This window comes from Rhinatrema bivittatum, chromosome 1 (genome assembly GCF_901001135.1).
Source record: "Rhinatrema bivittatum chromosome 1, aRhiBiv1.1, whole genome shotgun sequence".
NCBI lineage: Eukaryota > Metazoa > Chordata > Amphibia > Gymnophiona > Rhinatrematidae > Rhinatrema > Rhinatrema bivittatum.
Window position 1 is genome coordinate 408129299 of NC_042615.1, and position 17758 is coordinate 408147056.

General features: G+C 48.6%; 1 protein-coding gene across 1 annotated transcript in view; it reads right to left on the reverse strand.

The window, feature by feature from the left end:
- The window catches only part of DNAH6 (dynein axonemal heavy chain 6), a 3261518-nt gene that overhangs the window by 1358677 nt on the left and 1885083 nt on the right, over positions 1-17758 (reverse strand). Inside the window, 1 exon segment of the mRNA XM_029602297.1 lies at positions 13192-13197. Within this exon segment, the coding sequence (XP_029458157.1) occupies positions 13192-13197 (6 nt within the window).

Sequence of the window (17758 nt, forward strand, 5' to 3'; positions counted from 1 at the left end):
CTAATAATGCAGGGAGGGAGCTGTCTCCGCCTTCACCATCCTCCCCACCCCCCCCCCCCCCCACTCACCCACACACCATTCACTGGCTGGGACATGGGGGAGGGGAGGAGTGAGGGTCAGGCAGCTCCCCCCTGTCTATGAAGCCAGCCTCTCACTAGTAATGCAGGGAAGAGCTGTTTTCAGCCTCACCATCCTCCCCCCCCCCTCACCCACTCACCATTCACTGGCTGGGACATGGGGGAGGGGAGGAGTGAGGGTCAGGAAGCTCCCCCCTGTCTGTGAAGCCAGCCTCTCACTAGTAATGCAGGTGGGATAGGGCACTGCATGCAGGAAGATCACAACACCCCTGGTGTCAGGGTTAGGGAGTGCCCTAACCCTGTGTGCAGGAAGATCACAACACTCCTGGTATTAATAGGGATAGGGCACTGTGTGCAGGAAGATCACAACACCCCTGGTATCAGGTTTAGGGCACTGTGTGCAGGAAGATCACAACACCCCTGGTGTCAGGGTTAGGGCACTGTGTGCAGGAAGATCACAACACTCCTGGTATTAATAGGGATAGGGCACTGTGTGCAGGAAGATCACAACACCCCTGGTGTCAGGGTTAGGGCACTGTGTGCAGGAAGATCACAACACTCCTGGTATTAATAGGGATAGGGCACTGTGTGCAGGAAGATCACAACACTCCTGGTATTAATAGGGATAGGGCACTGTGTACATAAAGATCACAACACCCCTGGTATCAGGGTTAGGGCACAAGTTCTAGTCACATTGACTGATCACATTACTTTTTTTGTCAAGCTACCAACTGTTTCCATTTCCCATCCCCCATATACTGTCAGTGGGAACCTTGGTAACATGAATAAATAAGAGGGCAGCCAATAGGAATACATATTCATTCCTAAACTGACCTTAACTGACCTGAAAAGTGTCAAATTGCATCATTTTCAGTTAGTGCGCACTAACTGGGAGTTAGTGCGCACTAATCGGAAAAAACAATTTTTAATGATTTTTTAACTAAAAAATCGTGCCAAACATGATTTTCTTCTCCTGACAAACAATTTCAATCGTTAAGACGATAGGGCACACAATTCACATCCCTTATCTGGTAGGCAACTGCCTGAATGAAATTAGCTGATTTTCAATGTCTAAGTCATCAGAGCCAAAGACAGAAAGTTGAGATGTACCACTTTCCCATTGTGCTGCTTGATGAGGGATGGGGATATCCACAACCCTACTGGATCAAGGAAAACCAGTTGATGAGGTCGGAAAGTAGGTGTCAAAATCATTTGTCCTCCCTCATTTCTCAGTTTTTAGCAGAACTAGAGAAGGCTTAGACTACACTGAATTGAGAAAGCGTTCGTTGCCAATCTGCCCTTGCAAGTCTTCTGGAACAGTATGTGGGAAACGTATTGTTGAGGAACTTGGCAAAAATGTCTATTTCTGGAATGTAGAAAGTTCCAAAAATTCACATGCTACTTAATTATGTAGCTATCATTCATGCAACTATAGTTGATAAAGTAAACTGCAATCTAATTCCAGTTTCTAAAAAGATAAGCAACAAAAGGAAAAATGTATTGGTAAATCAACCATTGGACTTCCAGGCATAATCTGTAAGAATCTGTTCCCCATTGTTTGTTGATATAAAACATTGCCACCTGTCCAGATCAATAACAACCATGGAATGAACACTTTCAAAGCATTGAAGATTGCTTTCAATTCTAGGTGACTGAAATGAAAGAATTGTCTATAAAACTCTAGGTATATATACAGACTAATGAGATAGCTATTAAATGGTAGTTTTGCCACCTACAAGATGGATGTTAAGCTGATAACAAACTGTCAGATTCTGAAAATGCTGATTTCAGTTAAAAGATGAAAGATCAACAATTTCTCTGAGATATAATAGAAAAATACAGAATGCTACATGTAAAACACAAGAACATTCTACTGTTTCCTGAATCAGTGACAACAATGTATCAGGGACATACTAAACCTACAGCTTGAGTCCGAAGTCTAATGTAATTGTATTCTGGCCATGCGTAGCAGTGTGCTATTTGTTGACAATGAGCAAGCACAAGTGAATATAAGTAAGTGGAAATCAGTGAATTGTCACAGCATTAAGATATATGGAATAATAAATGGCAATATAAATTATAATAATACACTTAATGCAAATAAAATCAAGTATAATAAAACAATGAAGCAATATTATGAAAAATAATCTAAAGTAATTACCATAATTTCTTATTTTAATTATCAAAATATTAATACAAACTTTAAGCAATTATATGAATCTAAACAAATTAATTTCAATAAAGTAATGATCAATTATAATTTGAATAAAAAATTAATTATGACCATTTTAACAATAATGAAAATAAGAATTAGCAATAATAGGAATTCAAGAAGAGGATTTTTAATATACAAATAATAAGAGAATAGCAAAGGAATACAGAATAATTAAATTAATAAAATAAATCAATGAAATGCTAAAAATAAGTAGGTGTCATATTATTACTTATTATATTTTATTATTTATCTGATGTATATTCCACCTTTCAGGTACTTCAAAGTGGATTACATTAAGGTACTCAATATAATCAATATAACCAATGTAACCAATCTAATAGGCTCATTCATTAAGCCACAGTATATTTCCCTGAGCGAAAATAGCACTGGAGTCACAAAGCCATGGTAAATGGTCCTGCCAATTTGTGATTCCCATGGTTATAAATATAGTGGAAAAATAGCATGGCATAGATGTCCCCAAACTTTGCACAATGATGGCCCCAGGATTGTGGGGACCACCATTGCTTAAAGGAGCTGATTGCTCTGAGTAACACCCTTGTTCCTGAAAGTACTCAAAAAGTCTGGAGATCTCCATAGACCCACCTGTCCCCCAGTGCTCCTGGAGGCAGCCCATTGTCAAAATAATAGAAAACCAAAATTTTTAAAATTGGCACCAGGCCCTTCCCCCCTCTTCCAGCCCTTCCCCTTTATCACAAAATCTGGCCCCCAGAGGCCGGGATCCCCATCCCCTACCCTAGACCCTCCTATGGGACTCCCCCATTACTCACAAAAATAACCTGGTAGTCCAGTAGGAGCTCATAATGCCCTGTATACTCCAGGCCCTACAGCTTCCATTCAAAATGGTGCCTTCTGGCTGTTATACCTATTGGCCTGGTGCTGATATAAAAAAAATATTTTTCTATTCTTTTGGCAATGGACTGGATTCAGGGGAAATGGTAGGTGGGTGTGGGACAGGTAGTCTATAAAGACCCCCAGGTCATTGAGTACTTTTGGGGGGCTTACTTGGGGCCATTGGCCCATTTAAGACAGGGTATTTGGACTATCAAGATGTGCGTTAGCATTCCTGGAGGAAGTTGATTGTAACTCAAGAATAATAGATAACTTAAAGTCAAATAATGAGGTTTGCAATTTTTTTCCATATTAATCAGCTCATTTAAATATATGCAGTGATGGGGCTAAAATAATGTGAGATATTTGAAATGACTCTCATTATCCCCATGTTAGGCCATTAACGTGCAAGAAACATTTTTTGAGCAGTAAATGGCATAACATAGCGTGGTGAATAAGGCCCTGAGTTTGTACCTGAGTCAATTGAGGGTGAAGTAACTTTCCCAAGCTTACAAGGAGCAGCCATGGGATTTGAACCCTAGCTTCCCTGGTTCATAACCTATTATGGGTTGAGGATTAGCTAAATGAATGAAAATCAATATGAATTAAATGAGTAACATATATGACTATGTTATAGTTATGCAATGAAAAACAATTAATATTAAGAATCTTGCTTATGGATATGGTAAAATTGCTGTCACATACTGATGAGTCAAACAGACAGGTAAACATTTTGGGGCAGATTTTTAAACCTACGTGTGTGCAGCCTACATTTGTGCCACTACCCGACACGCATGTTATAAAATCCAGGGTTGGTGCGCACAAGGGGGTGCACATTAGTGCACCATGTGCGCGCCGAGCCCTAGGGAAGCCCCGATGGCTTTCCCCATTCCCTCCGAAGCCACTCCAAAACTGAAACTTTCCTTAGGCCCCCCTCCACCTTCCCCTCCCTTCCCCTATCTAACCAGCCCCCAGTCCTACCTAAATCCCCTCCCCCACCTTTATTTTGTAAATTACCCCTGCTTCTGGCAGGCATAACTTGGGCGCACCGGCCGGCTGCCGGCGCGTGATCCCCTAGCACAGTCGCTGTGCCGGAGGCCTCGGTCCCGCCCCTGCCCCGTCCCTTTCACAAAGCCCCGGGACATACGTGCGTCCTGGGGCTTTGTGCGCGTCGCCGGGCCTATGCAAAATAGGCTCGACGCACGTAACCCTTTTAAAATCCTTCCGTTTGTTTACAGACGCAACAACTTATAACTAATAAAATGATATAGAAAACAACTTGTATAATACTGATAAGCGGTTAATTTCCAATAGACTGCACAACTCATGAAATGCGTGCACAAAATTGGGACATGGAGATTTATGCCAGTATTTTAGAAGCTATTGGGGGAGTTGCACGGTTTTTAAAATAAGCATATCTCTGCGCACGTTCATCCAGCCGCGGCGGGAGCCAGCAGGCGCGCGTTCATCCAGGCAGGCGGCGGCGCGGGAGCTGGTGGGCGGGCGGGCGCGCGTTCATGCAGGGCGGGCGGCGGCAGCCGGCGGGCGGGCGCGCATTCATCCAGGCGGCGGCGGGAGCCGGCAGGCAGGTGGGCGCGCGTTCATCCAGGTGGCGGTGGGAGCCAGCGGGCGTGCGTTTATCCAGGCAGCGGCGGCGGGAGCCGGCGGGCGGGCGTGCATTCATCCAGGCGGCGGCGGCGGGAGCCAGCGGCCGGGCGGGCATGCATTCATCCAGGCGGCGACGGCGGGAGCCGGCAGGCAGGTGGGCGTGTGTTCATCCAGGCGGCGGCGGGAGCTGGCGGGCGCACGTTTATCCAGGCAGTGGCGGTGGGAGCCTGTGGTTGGAGGAGTGGGCGACTCTGGCATCATTGTGGGGGCTTGGGCGGGGGATTCCCCTGCCCCGAGCCATCGCATGAGGGCCGGTGGCCATGAAAGGACCGCGGCCAGGACTGCGATCTGGAGGAGGGAGTCCTAGTCCCCGTCTGCCTGTAGCTCCTGTAGCGCCGCTGCGCTCTGGCCCTGGTTTGAGAGGAGCCAAAAGACCTCGACGGACGATGTCTATTGTCAGGTAAACGGGAGACCACGTTCTCCCCAAGGGACTTGATGATCTGATCCAAGTCCTCTCTGAAGAGAAACTTGCCTTGGAAAGGTAGAGAGCCCAAACTTGACTTAGAAGAGGCATCTGCCACCCAGTTACGAAGGCACAAGAGACGCCGAGCCGCTACCACCGATACCATGGACCTCGCCAGGACCTGGAAGAGGTCGTACAGGGCATCCGCCCCGTAAGCTATGGCCGACTCCAGGCGGTCCACCTGGGCGGCTTCTTCTGGAGGCAAATCTTGAGAAGTAAGGAGTTGCTGTACCCAGCGAAGACTGGCCCGTTGCGCAAGCGAGCTGCACATGACTGCTCGCATCCCCAGGGCGGAGACCTCAAAACGTGCTTGAGGAAAATTTCCAGCTTGCAGTCCCTGTGTATCGCGCAATGCTGCTCCGCCCGTCACGGGAATTGTTGTCCTCTTGGTGACCGCTGACATCGCCGAGTCCACCTTTGGGACCTTGATAAGCTCCAGAAAATCTTCAGGAAGAGGATACAATTTCTCCATGGCTCTACTGACCTTCAAAGATGCTTCTGGAGTATCCCACTCCCTGGTCAGGAGCTGCAAAAAAGAATCATGGATAGGAAAAGCTCGAGACCGTGGCCGGAAGGCGGCTAGAACTGGATCCCCCTTCCTGGAGGACGTGGCGACGGCAGGGGCCACAGGAGCCGGCGGGTCCGGCGGCGGGTCCAGGTCCAGCACTAGAAGAATCTGAGGAATCAGGGCATCCAACTCCTCTCGCTGGAAAATGCGGAGCGCATGCGGATCGTCTCCCTCCGCCTGAGCGTCCGGAAGCGCAGCATCCGTGGGATCCGAGGGGGTCTCCCCCCGAGGCTGGAACCGCCCCCGCTCCTCCCGGGGCAGGACACAGCCGGGTGGTCGCTGGTGGGGCCCCAGACACCGAGCCCACCAGGTCGGGGGGGCCCTGCGGAGCAGACGGAATCCGTGAAGTTTTGGCAGGAGGGGGGCCCATGGGGAGGCCACCGGGAGTCTCAAGGCCCTGCAAATATGCACTGTGCATAAGCAGGATGAATTCCAGTGAAAATCGAGGTATGGCCGGGAGGGACCCCGAGGGGGGGCCCTCCGTGGATCCCGGGTCCGTCGGTCCCTCCTCCAGATCAAGATTCGGCGGAGAAAGCTCCCCCTCCTCCTCGTCTGGCCGCGCTGAGAAAGAATCCCAGCGCGCTGCAGATCCAAGATGGCCGCCCTTCCCGCCAAAGGCGGCGAAGTGGCCGGCCCGCACCGCCCGGGCCGCTGTGAAAGGAAAGAAAACTGGCTGAGGGGCTGCGAGGTGCCTTCCCCTCCGGGGAGACACCTAGCGCAGATCCCCTCTCTAGAAATCCTCGACCCCGGCTCGCCGCAGGCCGCACACCGGGATGGCCGCGGCATCGGGATCGCCGGGGGAGGAGCAGAAAGGCCGCAGGGGGGGGGGGTGCCCAGAGGAGGAGGGAAGGTGCCGCGGGGGGGCCCAACCGGCCTGCGCTGCCCGCTCGAGACCGCCCCGAAGGCGCAGGGGAAACGACCCTCCCTGCAGCAGTGACCCCGGGGAATGCACGTCTCGGGGCCGCGGGGCGGTGGAAGCTGAGGTGGAGAGGCCGGCACCACCAGCTTCCACGAGGCACCCGCTCACAAGCCAACCTAGACGCGAGGAAAAATAAGAAAACAACACAAACAGAATAACTTACCCCCGGCTAGGCAGGAGGAGAAAGGAGAGAGAAATCTAGAGGAGGCAGACAGAGCTTAGGAAAAAAACACACCACGCCTCCCCAAAAATTGTCCATTTTTTTTTTTTTTTTGTTTTGTCAAACTTTAAAACTTGATCCAAATGCTCCCAAGAGAAAACAGAGAAGAAGAAAGAAGCAGAAGAACTAAACCCTGCTACTCTGGGGGAACAACCGGTTCCCCTACTCGCATCTGCTGGAGTCAGAAAGATACTGAGCACCTGCAGAGGGCGTACTGGCCTATATGGTGAGTCCCTCGAAGTCTGTTCTGACTCCATCTGCTGGACGGGGGACATAACCCACCGTCTGGACTGATCCTGGTACGTACAGGGAAATGGCTCGTAGCTTTACGTCCTTTGACAAAGCCCACTTGCTGCGGCGAGATCAAGTGGGGTACGACCAGATTCAGGCGTTCTGCCATTACTCATGCCAAAATTGTTAAATCACTATTCAGTAGGGAAATAGGTCTGTAAGATTCTGGTTTTTCAAGGTCTTTCTCGGCTTTAGGAAGAATTATAATATGAGCACTGTTAAAATCTGTCGGGAAAGAGTTCATCGCCAGACCCATGGTGTAGAAATTTGTCAGGGGGGTGGCTACCTGGACGCTTAACATCTTATATAAAACATAAGAAAAGCCGGGGGGGCGTGTGACGTCACGCTGAGAAATGGCAGCCTGAATCTTGTGCTCCCGCCGCCCTAACCCGAATCCGCGGCGATCCACGCTCTAATTACATCTTGTAACCTACTCATAGCCTTGGCAGTGCTGCCCCTTCGTGTACCATGGCGAGCAAGAAAAAAAATCCGGACTTACAGCGTTTTTCCTACCACAAAGAAGGGCTTACAGACTCTGACGCTGGCCCTCCTAACATAGACGGAGACCAAAATGGCGGCTCCCCGCGGGCAGAGACCCCGGAGGCTACTCCGTCTACCTCGGATCTTGCTGCCGGAACCATGTCTGCCCACCCCACCCGGGATGAATTTCGGGAATGGTTTGCAGGTTTGCGAGCAGACATTAAATCTTTTCGACAGGAATTTTTGACACACGTGGAGGAGTTGCGGGAGGACCTGACGACTATGGGCCGTAGAGTGGACGACTTAGATGTCCGCCTCGAGGGACATGCTGCGCAGCTTTTTGAGACAAAAACCCTCACTGATTCTCTCCGCACGGAGGCAGACCAAATTGCAGCTAAACTCGCCGATTTGGAAAATAGGGCGAGGAGGAGTAACCTCCGCTTTCGCGGCTTCCCTGAATCGCCGGGGCCAGAGGACTGCCACGTGCTGATCCGCGATTTCTGCCTACATCTATTAGGTGAGGCTAACAATCGGGGGGACCTCCCTCTCCCCGACATACAATTTGATCGGGCGCACAGGGCTCTGCGGTCCCCTCAGAATAACCGACCACGAGACATAATTGTTTGTTTCTCTGCCTACAAAGTCAAGGAGCAGGTTGCAGCAGCCGCCAGGGAACGTACTGCGTGGGCCTGGAAGGGACACGACATTGCTGTTTTCCCGGACCTCTCCCTGGCCACTCTGCAAAATCGCCAAACGTTCAGGGAAGTGACACTATTTTTGCGTACTAAAACTGTGAAATACCGGTGGTTGCACCCCTTTGGTCTCTCCTTTACGCTCGAGGGGGTTACCCACAAATGTTTCTCTGCTGAAGAGGCCACTCCTAGTTTAGCTTCACTGGGATATACTGCTTCTCAACCTCCTTCCAGGCCGCCGAGAACTGCCACCCCTCTCACTCAACATCCTGCGTGGCAAAGGGTGGGGAAGCGCAACAGCAGGCTGCGTAGGCACTCCGGCGGGCCTTCTTCCAAGCAGGGCCCCCCATGACTTTTCTTTTACCAATCTATTTAAGGGAAATAGAGGTTCTGATTATTTTCTTACATTCTAATGATGGTTACTAATGTCTGAATATTGTTGACATATGCTGAGCGCGTTTTTGATGTTTGCCTTGGTTCTATGTTAACAATTTTCTGTGGTTGATTACTGTGGGTTTGCGGGGGCGGGGAGGGTGGGAGACTGCCTCTCTCTTCTGACATCTTTACATCCCCCCATTTGGGAATGGGAGTTAGTCTGCCGGGAGGTTCAGGCAGACTGAATTTAAGGGGAACTCTGGGCTATACAGCCCTTAAAGGGGAACATGCCTTTGTCCCGACCTCTCAGGGTTTTGTTGGGATGCCCCTCCAAGCTGCATATTTTTTGCTGATGGCAGGTCCAGTCTTCTCTCTCAGCTTAAGATGCTATGAGTGGCCTGGTGCTAATTCAGCGGTCAGAATTTCTCTTGACTCTGCCATTATTACTGCACTAGCTACTAGGGATGTGAATCGTGTCCTCGATCGTCTTAACGATCGATTTCGGATGGGAGGGGGAGGGAATCGTATGTTGCCGTTTGGGGGGGGTAAAATATCGTGAAAAATCGTGAAAATCGTGAAAAATCGAAAAATCGCAAAACCGGCACTTTAAAACCCCCTAAAACCCACCCCCGACCCTTTAAATTAAATCCCCCACCCTCCCGAACCCCCCCCAAATGACTTAAATAACCTGTGGGTCCAGCGGCGGTCCGGAACGGCAGCGGTCCGGAACGGGCTCCTGCTCCTGAATCTTGTTGTCTTCAGCCGGCGCCATTTTCCAAAATGGCGCCGAAAAATGGCGGCGGCCATAGACGAACACGATTGGACGGCAGGAGGTCCTTCCGGACCCCCGCTGGACTTTTGGCAAGTCTCGTGGGGGTCAGGAGGCCCCCCACAAGCTGGCCAAAAGTTCCTGGAGGTCCAGCGGGGGGTCAGGGAGCGATTTCCCGCCGCGAATCGTTTTCGTACGGAAAATGGCGCCGGCAGGAGATCGACTGCAGGAGGTTGTTCAGCGAGGCGCCGGAACCCTCTCTGAACGACCTCCTGAAGTTGATCTCCTGCCGGCGCCATTTCCGTACGAAAACGATTCGCGGCGGGAAATCGCTCCCTGACCCCCGCTGGACCTCCAGGAACTTTTGGCCAGCTTGTGGGGGGCCTCCTGACCCCACGAGACTTGCCAAAGTCCAGCGGGGGTCCGGAAGGACCCTCCTGCCGTCCAATCGTGTTCGTCTATGGCCGCCGCCATTTTTCGGCGCCATGTTGGGAAAATGGCGCCGCTGAAGACAACAAGATTCAGGAGCAGGAGCCCGTTCCGGACCGCTGCCGTTCCGGACCGCCGCTGGACCCGCAGGTTATTTAAGTCATTTGGGGGGGTTCGGGAGGGTGGGGGATTTAATTTAAAGGGTCGGGGGTGGGGTTTTAGGGGGTTTTAATGTGCCGGTTTTGCGATTTTTCGATTTTTTCGATTTTTCACGATTTTTCACGATATTTTACCCCCCCAAACGGCAACAATACGATTCCCTCCCCCTCCCAGCCGAAATCGATCGTTAAGACGATCGAGGACACGATTCACATCCCTAGAATCCATCTCTTTTCTCATATTGGAAAAGGCCATGCATCCGGTGGTACTTGGACTGCCTTGGCTTCAAGATCATATGCCACAATTTAATTGGGCCACATTGGAACTGTCCCGGTGGGGACCTGACTGTCATGGCCAGTGCCTTGCGGAAGATTCACCGCTCATTTGCATGCCCACTATACCATCGTTATCTAGTTTACCTCCACAATATGACTCCTTCCAGGATGTTTTCTCAAAACAAGCAGCAGATGTACTTCCACCGCACAGAGTATTCGACTGCACCATATATCTGAAGCCTAATTCAGAACCTCCTAGAGGAAGAGTTTACCCTCTTTCAGTAGCTGAGACTCAAGCCATGTCCACCTACAAACAAGAGAACCTGCAGAAGGGATTCATTAGACCCTACAAATCTCCTGCTGGTACAGGCTTCTTTTTTGTAGGGAAGAAAGATGGCATCTTACGCCTCTGCATCGATTACAGGGGTCTGAATGAGATTACCATCAAGGACAGGTACCCCCTGCCCTTAATTTCTGAACTGTTCGACAGGCTCCAAGGAGCCAAGATATTCTCCAAATTAGACCTTAAAGGAGCTTACAACTTGGTGCGTATTCGTGAAGGAGACGAATGGAAGACTGCTTTTAACACCCACAATGGACACTTCGAATATCTCAACATGCCCTTCGGTTTGAATATCGCACCCGCAGTCTTTCAAAATATGATGAACGACTTCTTATGGGACTTCCTTTATCAATGCTTAGTAGTACATCTCGATGATATATTGATCTTCTCCCAAGATCTGCAAACTCATCAGGAGGATGTCAAGAAAGTTTCAAGACGCCTGCGTGAGTATCACCTATATGCAAAGCTTGAAAAGTGCAAATTCCACAAGGAGTCTGTACCCTTCCTGGGATACATTGTTTCTAAGAACGGGTTTCAGATGGACCCCAAGAAATTAGAAAGTATCCGGGACTGGCCCCAACCTACAGGCCTGAAAGCACTGCGCCATTTCTTGGGCTTCACCAATTACTATCGTTCCTTTATTAAAAACTACTCATCATTGACAGTCCCTCTAACTGCTATGACTAAGAAGGGAGCCAATCCCGCCAACTGGTCTCCTGAAGCCATATCAGCCTTTCTGACATTCAAAGAGGCTTTTCAAAAGAAGCCGTGCCTCCGCCATCCTGACCCACATCATCCATTCGTCTAGGTCGACGCATCAGACGTTGGTGTGGGAGCGGTTTTAAGCCAGTATAGCGAATATAATGTGCTCCATCCTTGTTCCTTCTTCTCAAGGCAGTTCTCGCATGCCGAAAGAAATTATGGAATCGGAGACAAAGAGTTACTCGCAATCAAGCTGGCCTTTGAAGAGTGGTGTCCTCGGCTGGAAGGCACACAATACCAAATAGTAGTTTACACCGATCACAAAAATTTGGAGTACCTCAGACATGCTCAACGACTCAATGACCGTCAAGCAAGATGGTCCCTGTTCTTTAACAGATTGGACTTCCTTCTGAAGTATCGTCCGGGAGAGAAGAACACTCGGGCGGATGCCTTGTCACAATCCTTCTCCCCGCAGGATGTGCCAGACGAACCCCGTCACATCATTGACCCCGGAAGAGTGGTTCTTGCAGCCACTCATGCGGTACCCGCCGGGAAGACGGTGGTGGCCAGAAATCTAAGGAAGAAACTATTGAAGTGGGCACATGATTCCCATCTGGCCGGCCATCCGGGACAGAGTCGCACCCTAGCTATGTTACAGCGGTACTATTGGTGGCCAACCATGAAAAAGGACATACAAGCTTATGTGGGTTCCTGCGCTGTCTGTGCCAAGCAAAAACCACCGCCCGGATGTCCTTGGGGTTTGTTACAACCTCTACCATCGCGGATGAACCCTGGATACATATAGGAACCGATTTTGTGGTAGACTTGCCATCATCCAGAAACACCATCATTTGGGTTACAGTTGATCACTTCTCCAAATTGGAACATTTTGTAGCATTAACAGGATTACCGTCTGCTACGGAGTTAGCAAAACTCTTTATTAAACACATCTTCCGTCTTCATGGGATGCCTAAGCATATCCTATCTGACAGAGGAGTATAATTTACTGCAAAGTTTTGGAGAGCTTTATATCAAAAATTTGACATTGCCTTGGACTTAACCTCCACCTACCATCCTCAGTCTAACGGTCAGACTGAGAAGATGAATAGAACACTGAAACAATTTCTGTGATTCTATGTCAATGCAAGGCAGAACAATTGGGCTGAATTACTGCCTTGGGCAGAATTTGCTATCAACTCGCATCCTGCTACTTCTACAGGGTTTTCTCCCTTCCAGCTCGTCTATGGACAACAACCGCTGCCTCCTCTGCCTATTCCATTATCAGTGACCTCTCCTGCTGCACAGACTACTGCAGCAGAACTATCTCAACTTTTGGAGCAAACAAAGGAGCTACTCCTCAAAGCACGACAGAAAGCAAAAAGAACCTATGATGCTCATCATTGAAAGGCACCACAGTTTCAGCCTGGAGATAAAGTCTGGTTAAGCACCAAGTATCTTCTCCTTAAACTTCCTTCAGCACGTTTTGCACCTTGCTATGTGGGTCCCTTTGCTATCCTTCGGCAACTAGAAAATCTGACATACAGTTTGAAACTACCTCCATCAATGAAGATACAGCAAAATTGCTTACCTTGTAATAGGTGTTATCCCAGGACAGCAGGATGTAGTCCTCACATATGGGTGACATCAGTAATGGAGCCCTATGTACGGAAAACGTCTTTAAAAAGTTTCTATGAAACTTTTGACTGGCACCAGAGTGCCTACTGAGCATGCCCAGCATGCCATGATATTCCCTGCCACAGGGGTCTCCCTTCAGTCTTGTTTTGTAGCAATTAACGTTAGCCAAAATAAAATAATAAAACGTATCGGACCCAACTCTGCGGGGTGGCGGGTGGGTTTCGTGAGGACTACATCCTGCTGTCCTGGGATAACACCTATTACAAGGTAAGCAATTTTGCTTTATCCCAGGACAAGCAGGATGCTAGTCCTCACATATGGGCGATTAGCAAGCTAGAGGCTGAGTCATTTTAAGGCGAAGCAACAGTGAAGTATTGTTGTTGAAATGAATCAGCCGAAGATTACAGCAGGTTGGATGTAGAAGGAGTTGGGATTATACTGGAAATAAGTTTTTTAAGACAGATTGTCCATATGCTGAATCTTGTCTTCCTTCTTTTTCTAAACAGTAGTGAGCTGCAAAAGTGTGAAGAGAACTCCATGTTGCTGCTTTACAAATGTCCAGAATAGGTACAGAGCGAAGGTGCGCTACTGAGGTTGACATCGCTCTGAGTGTGCTTTTACTCACCCTTGAAGAGTAAGGCCTGCTTTTTCGTAACAAAATTGTATGCAATCTGCTAGCCAATTTGACAAAGTATGCTTACCCACTGGTTTTCCAGGTTTGTTTGGATCATAGGATACAAATAGTTGACTGGATTTCCTTTGGACTGTAGTGCGGTTTAAATAGAAAGACAGTGTACGCTTACAGTCCAAGGTATGTAAGGCTCTTTCACCCTGGTGAGAGTGAGGCCTTGGAAAGAATGTTGGTAAAACTATAGATTGATTGAGGTGGAATTCCGTGACTACTTTTGGAAGGAATTTTGGATGAGTACGGAGGACCACCCTGTCATGTAGGAACTTTGTAAAAGGTTCGTATGTGACTAAAGCTTGTAGTTCACTGACCCTTCTAGCTGATGTAATGGCTATGAGGAATACAGTTTTCCAAGTAAGATATTTAAGGTCACAGGTATCTATGGGTTCAAATGGAGAACCCATAAGCCTGGTTAATACTACGTTCAGGTCCCATTGTATGCTTGGGGAATGAAATGGAGGTTTAATGTGATTTAGGCCTCTCATGAATTTACTGACGAGAGGCTGTGTAGAGATAGGTGTATCTCCCAGCTTGTTATGATAAGCTGAGATTGCACTCAAATGTACTCTTACAGATGAAGTCTTAAGACCAGAGTCTGAGAGATGGTATAGGTAATCTAGTAGTGAGGTAGTGGGGCAAGTGAAAGGATCTAGTGCATTCTGAGTGCACCACAAAGTAAACCGTTTCCATTTGTAGGAATAATTCTTTCTAGTGGAAGGTTTACGTGATGCTATCAGCACTTGAGATATAGTGGTTGGAAGGTTGAGTGGTTGTAAGATCAAGCTCTCAACATCCATGCTGTTAGGGACAGAGATTGAAGGTTGGGATGGCGCAGCTGACCCTGTTCCTGAGTTATGAGATTGGGAGCTACTCCCAGGCGAATTGGATCCCTGACTGAGAGATCTAGAAGTGTGGGAAACCATACTTGTCGAGGCCAGTATGGGGCTATGAGTATCATGGACCCCTTGTCCTGTTGCAGTTTCACTAGAGTTTTGGTTATGAGAGGTATCGGTGGATACGCATATAACAGGCCTGAATTCCAATGGCGAGCAAAGGCGTCCTTCGGTAGGCTGTTCTGCTGCCAGAGGAGAGAGCAGTAATTGTTCACTTTGTAGCTCAGATGGGATGCAAAGAGATCTATTGTTGGTTGACCCCAGCGTTGAAATATCTAGGTTGCTAGCGCTGGGTCTAGAGACCACTCGTGTGGTTGGAAGTGATGGCTGAGGCGATCCGCTACTGTGTTGTGGATGCCCGCTAGGTAGGTGGCCCGTAGAAGAATTGAGTGTGCTAGGGCCCAGTCCCAAATTTGAGCTGCTTCCTGACAAAGGAGGTAGGAACCTGTTCCCCCTTGTTTGTTGATGTACCACATGGCTACTGTGTTTTCCGTTTGGATCAGAACAGTCTTGTGTGAAAGACAGTCCTTGAACGCATGTAGTGCATAGCATATAGCTCGAAGCTCCAGGAAGTTTATTTGAAAGGAGGCTTCTTGCTTTGTCCACGTGCCCTGTGTCTTTAGATGACCAATGTGAGCTCCCCAACCCAAGGTGGATGCATCTGTAGTTAAAGTCACTTGTGGAACTGGTTGCTGGAAAGGTAGGACTTTGAGCAAGTTGATCGTTGATGTCCACCAGAGAAGGGAAGATTTCAGGTCTTGTGTTATCTGAATGGGAGTGGATAATGGTTGAATGGCTTGAATCCACTGATCTTTGAGAGTCCATTGCATTAGTCGCATGGTCAGTCTGGCCATGGGAGTGACGTGAACTGTTGAGGCCATGTGTCCGAGTAGGGTGAGGCACTGATGAGCTGTAACTCGAGACTGATTGCGAATAGAGTGCACTAAGATAACGAGAGTTTGAGCACGGTCTCTTGGAAGAAAAGCTTTTGCTGTGATGGTGTTGAGATCTGCACCTATGAACTGCAAGTGGTGAGATGGTGTGAGATGGGATTTCTCGTAATTGATGAGAAATCCCAAGGAGTGAAGCAACTTTATTGTGAGCTGGAGGGAAGTGAGAGCTCCGCTGTGCTGCGTTTGACTCCTGATGAGCCAGTCGTCTAAGTAAGGAAATACATGCACTCTTTGTTTGTGAAGATGTGCCACCGCTACTGCAAGACACTTTGTGAACACTCGAGGTGCTGAGGCTAGGCTGAATGGTAGCACTCGGTATTGGAAGTGTTGACCTTCCACCAGAAATCGCAGGTACTGTCGATGAGGAGGAAAAATGGGAATGTGAGCGTAAGCATCTTGAAGATCCAGAGAGCAGAGCCAATCTCCTTTTTGAAGAAGAGGTAGCATGGTGCCTAACGATACCATCCTGCATTTTTCTTTCTTTAGAAATTTGTTGAGATTTCTGAGGTCCAGGATAGGACGTAGGCCCCCGGTTTTCTTTGGAATTAGGAAATATTGAGAGTAGAATCCTCTGCCCCACTGAGGCCTGGGAACTGGTTCTATGGCCCTGGCTCTCAGAAGGGTGGACAATTCTGCTTGCAGGATTGTGGAGTGATGAGTCACTGTCCAAGATGAAAGAGGAGGATTTTCGTTTGGTACAGTGAGGAAATCCAAGCGGTACCCTTGAGCTGTAATTGAGAGTACCCATTGATCTGTTGTGATGGAGGTCCAAGTTTGATGGTAATAAGCTATTCGACCTCCGACTGGTATGTGTGGTAGAGGATTTCGAGAAGGGCTTCTGCTCTCTGGGTGGTTTTCAAAAGCCTGATGTGGATGCAGTAGGCGCAGGCTGCTGGGGCCTAGGAGGTCTCTGTCGAACTTGAGAACGCTGAGTAGGGCGTGGTTGTCTCGGTCTGGTAGCAGGAGGGTAATATCGTCGAGGGCGATAGTATGGTTTCCTCACTTCTCTTCTAGGAGGCCTCCTAGAAGGTTGGTGTGTCTCTTGCAGAAGTTGAGATAATTGTTTTAGGGTTTTTTATGGTTGCCAATGCCTCCTTGACCTTGTCTCCAAAAAGGTTTTCACCTAGACAAGGTAGGTCTGCTAACCTTTCTTGCACTTCTGGTCTAAGTTCAGAAGATTTTAACCAAGCCCATCTGAGAGCCGTGATACCCGAGGCTGATAAACCGAGGCCGTTTCAAAACAATCATAAGTGGTTCTCACCTCGTGCTTGCCTGCTTCTAGGCCCTTATGCACGAGATGGAAGAAACCCTCTTGAAACTGGTCTGGTAGTTGTTGGGAAAGAGCTTCAACCTGTTTCCACAGGTCACGCTGATACTGGTTCATGAATAATTGATAGGAGTTTATTCGTGAGACCAGCATTGCTCCTTGGAAGATCTTTCTTCCTAAACTGTCTAGGAAACAACTGTCTTTGCCTGGAGGTGTGGAAGCATGTTGTTTCAGTCTCTTAGCCTTTTTCTGGGCTGATTCAACCACTACAGATTGGTGTGGCAATTGAGATTTTTGAAACCCTGAAATGGGTTGGACGAGATATGTGGCACCAGCTCGTTTGTTAACTGCTGCCACAGAGCCAGGGTGCTCCCACATCCGGTACATTAGCTCTTGCAGGACTTCATGCACTGGAATAGCTAGTATTTCTTTAGGAGGATCCACAAACTGAAGGACCTCCAAGGTCTTTTGTCTAGTGTCTATTTCCGACAGGAGCGAGAATGGTATAGTGTCTGACATCTCTTTAATGAAGTTAGAGAAGGACAGATCTTCCGGGGGTGATTTCCTTCTGTCTTCTGGTGGTGAAGGTTCAGATAAGATATCTTCTTCAGATGAGATATCATCCCCTGAGTCAGTACCAGTATCTAGTGGATGACCTGATGGTCTAAGAGGCTTAAAAGGAACCTCAGATAGTGGTGTATGTGGTCTCATAGGTGGGATAATTCCTGATGGACCAGGTACTGGTTCTGGAAGTGTATCTGAATCCAAACCCTGAGGTGAAGTAGAAAAAACTTGAATTAGTGAATCCAATTTATCCATTAATGGTTG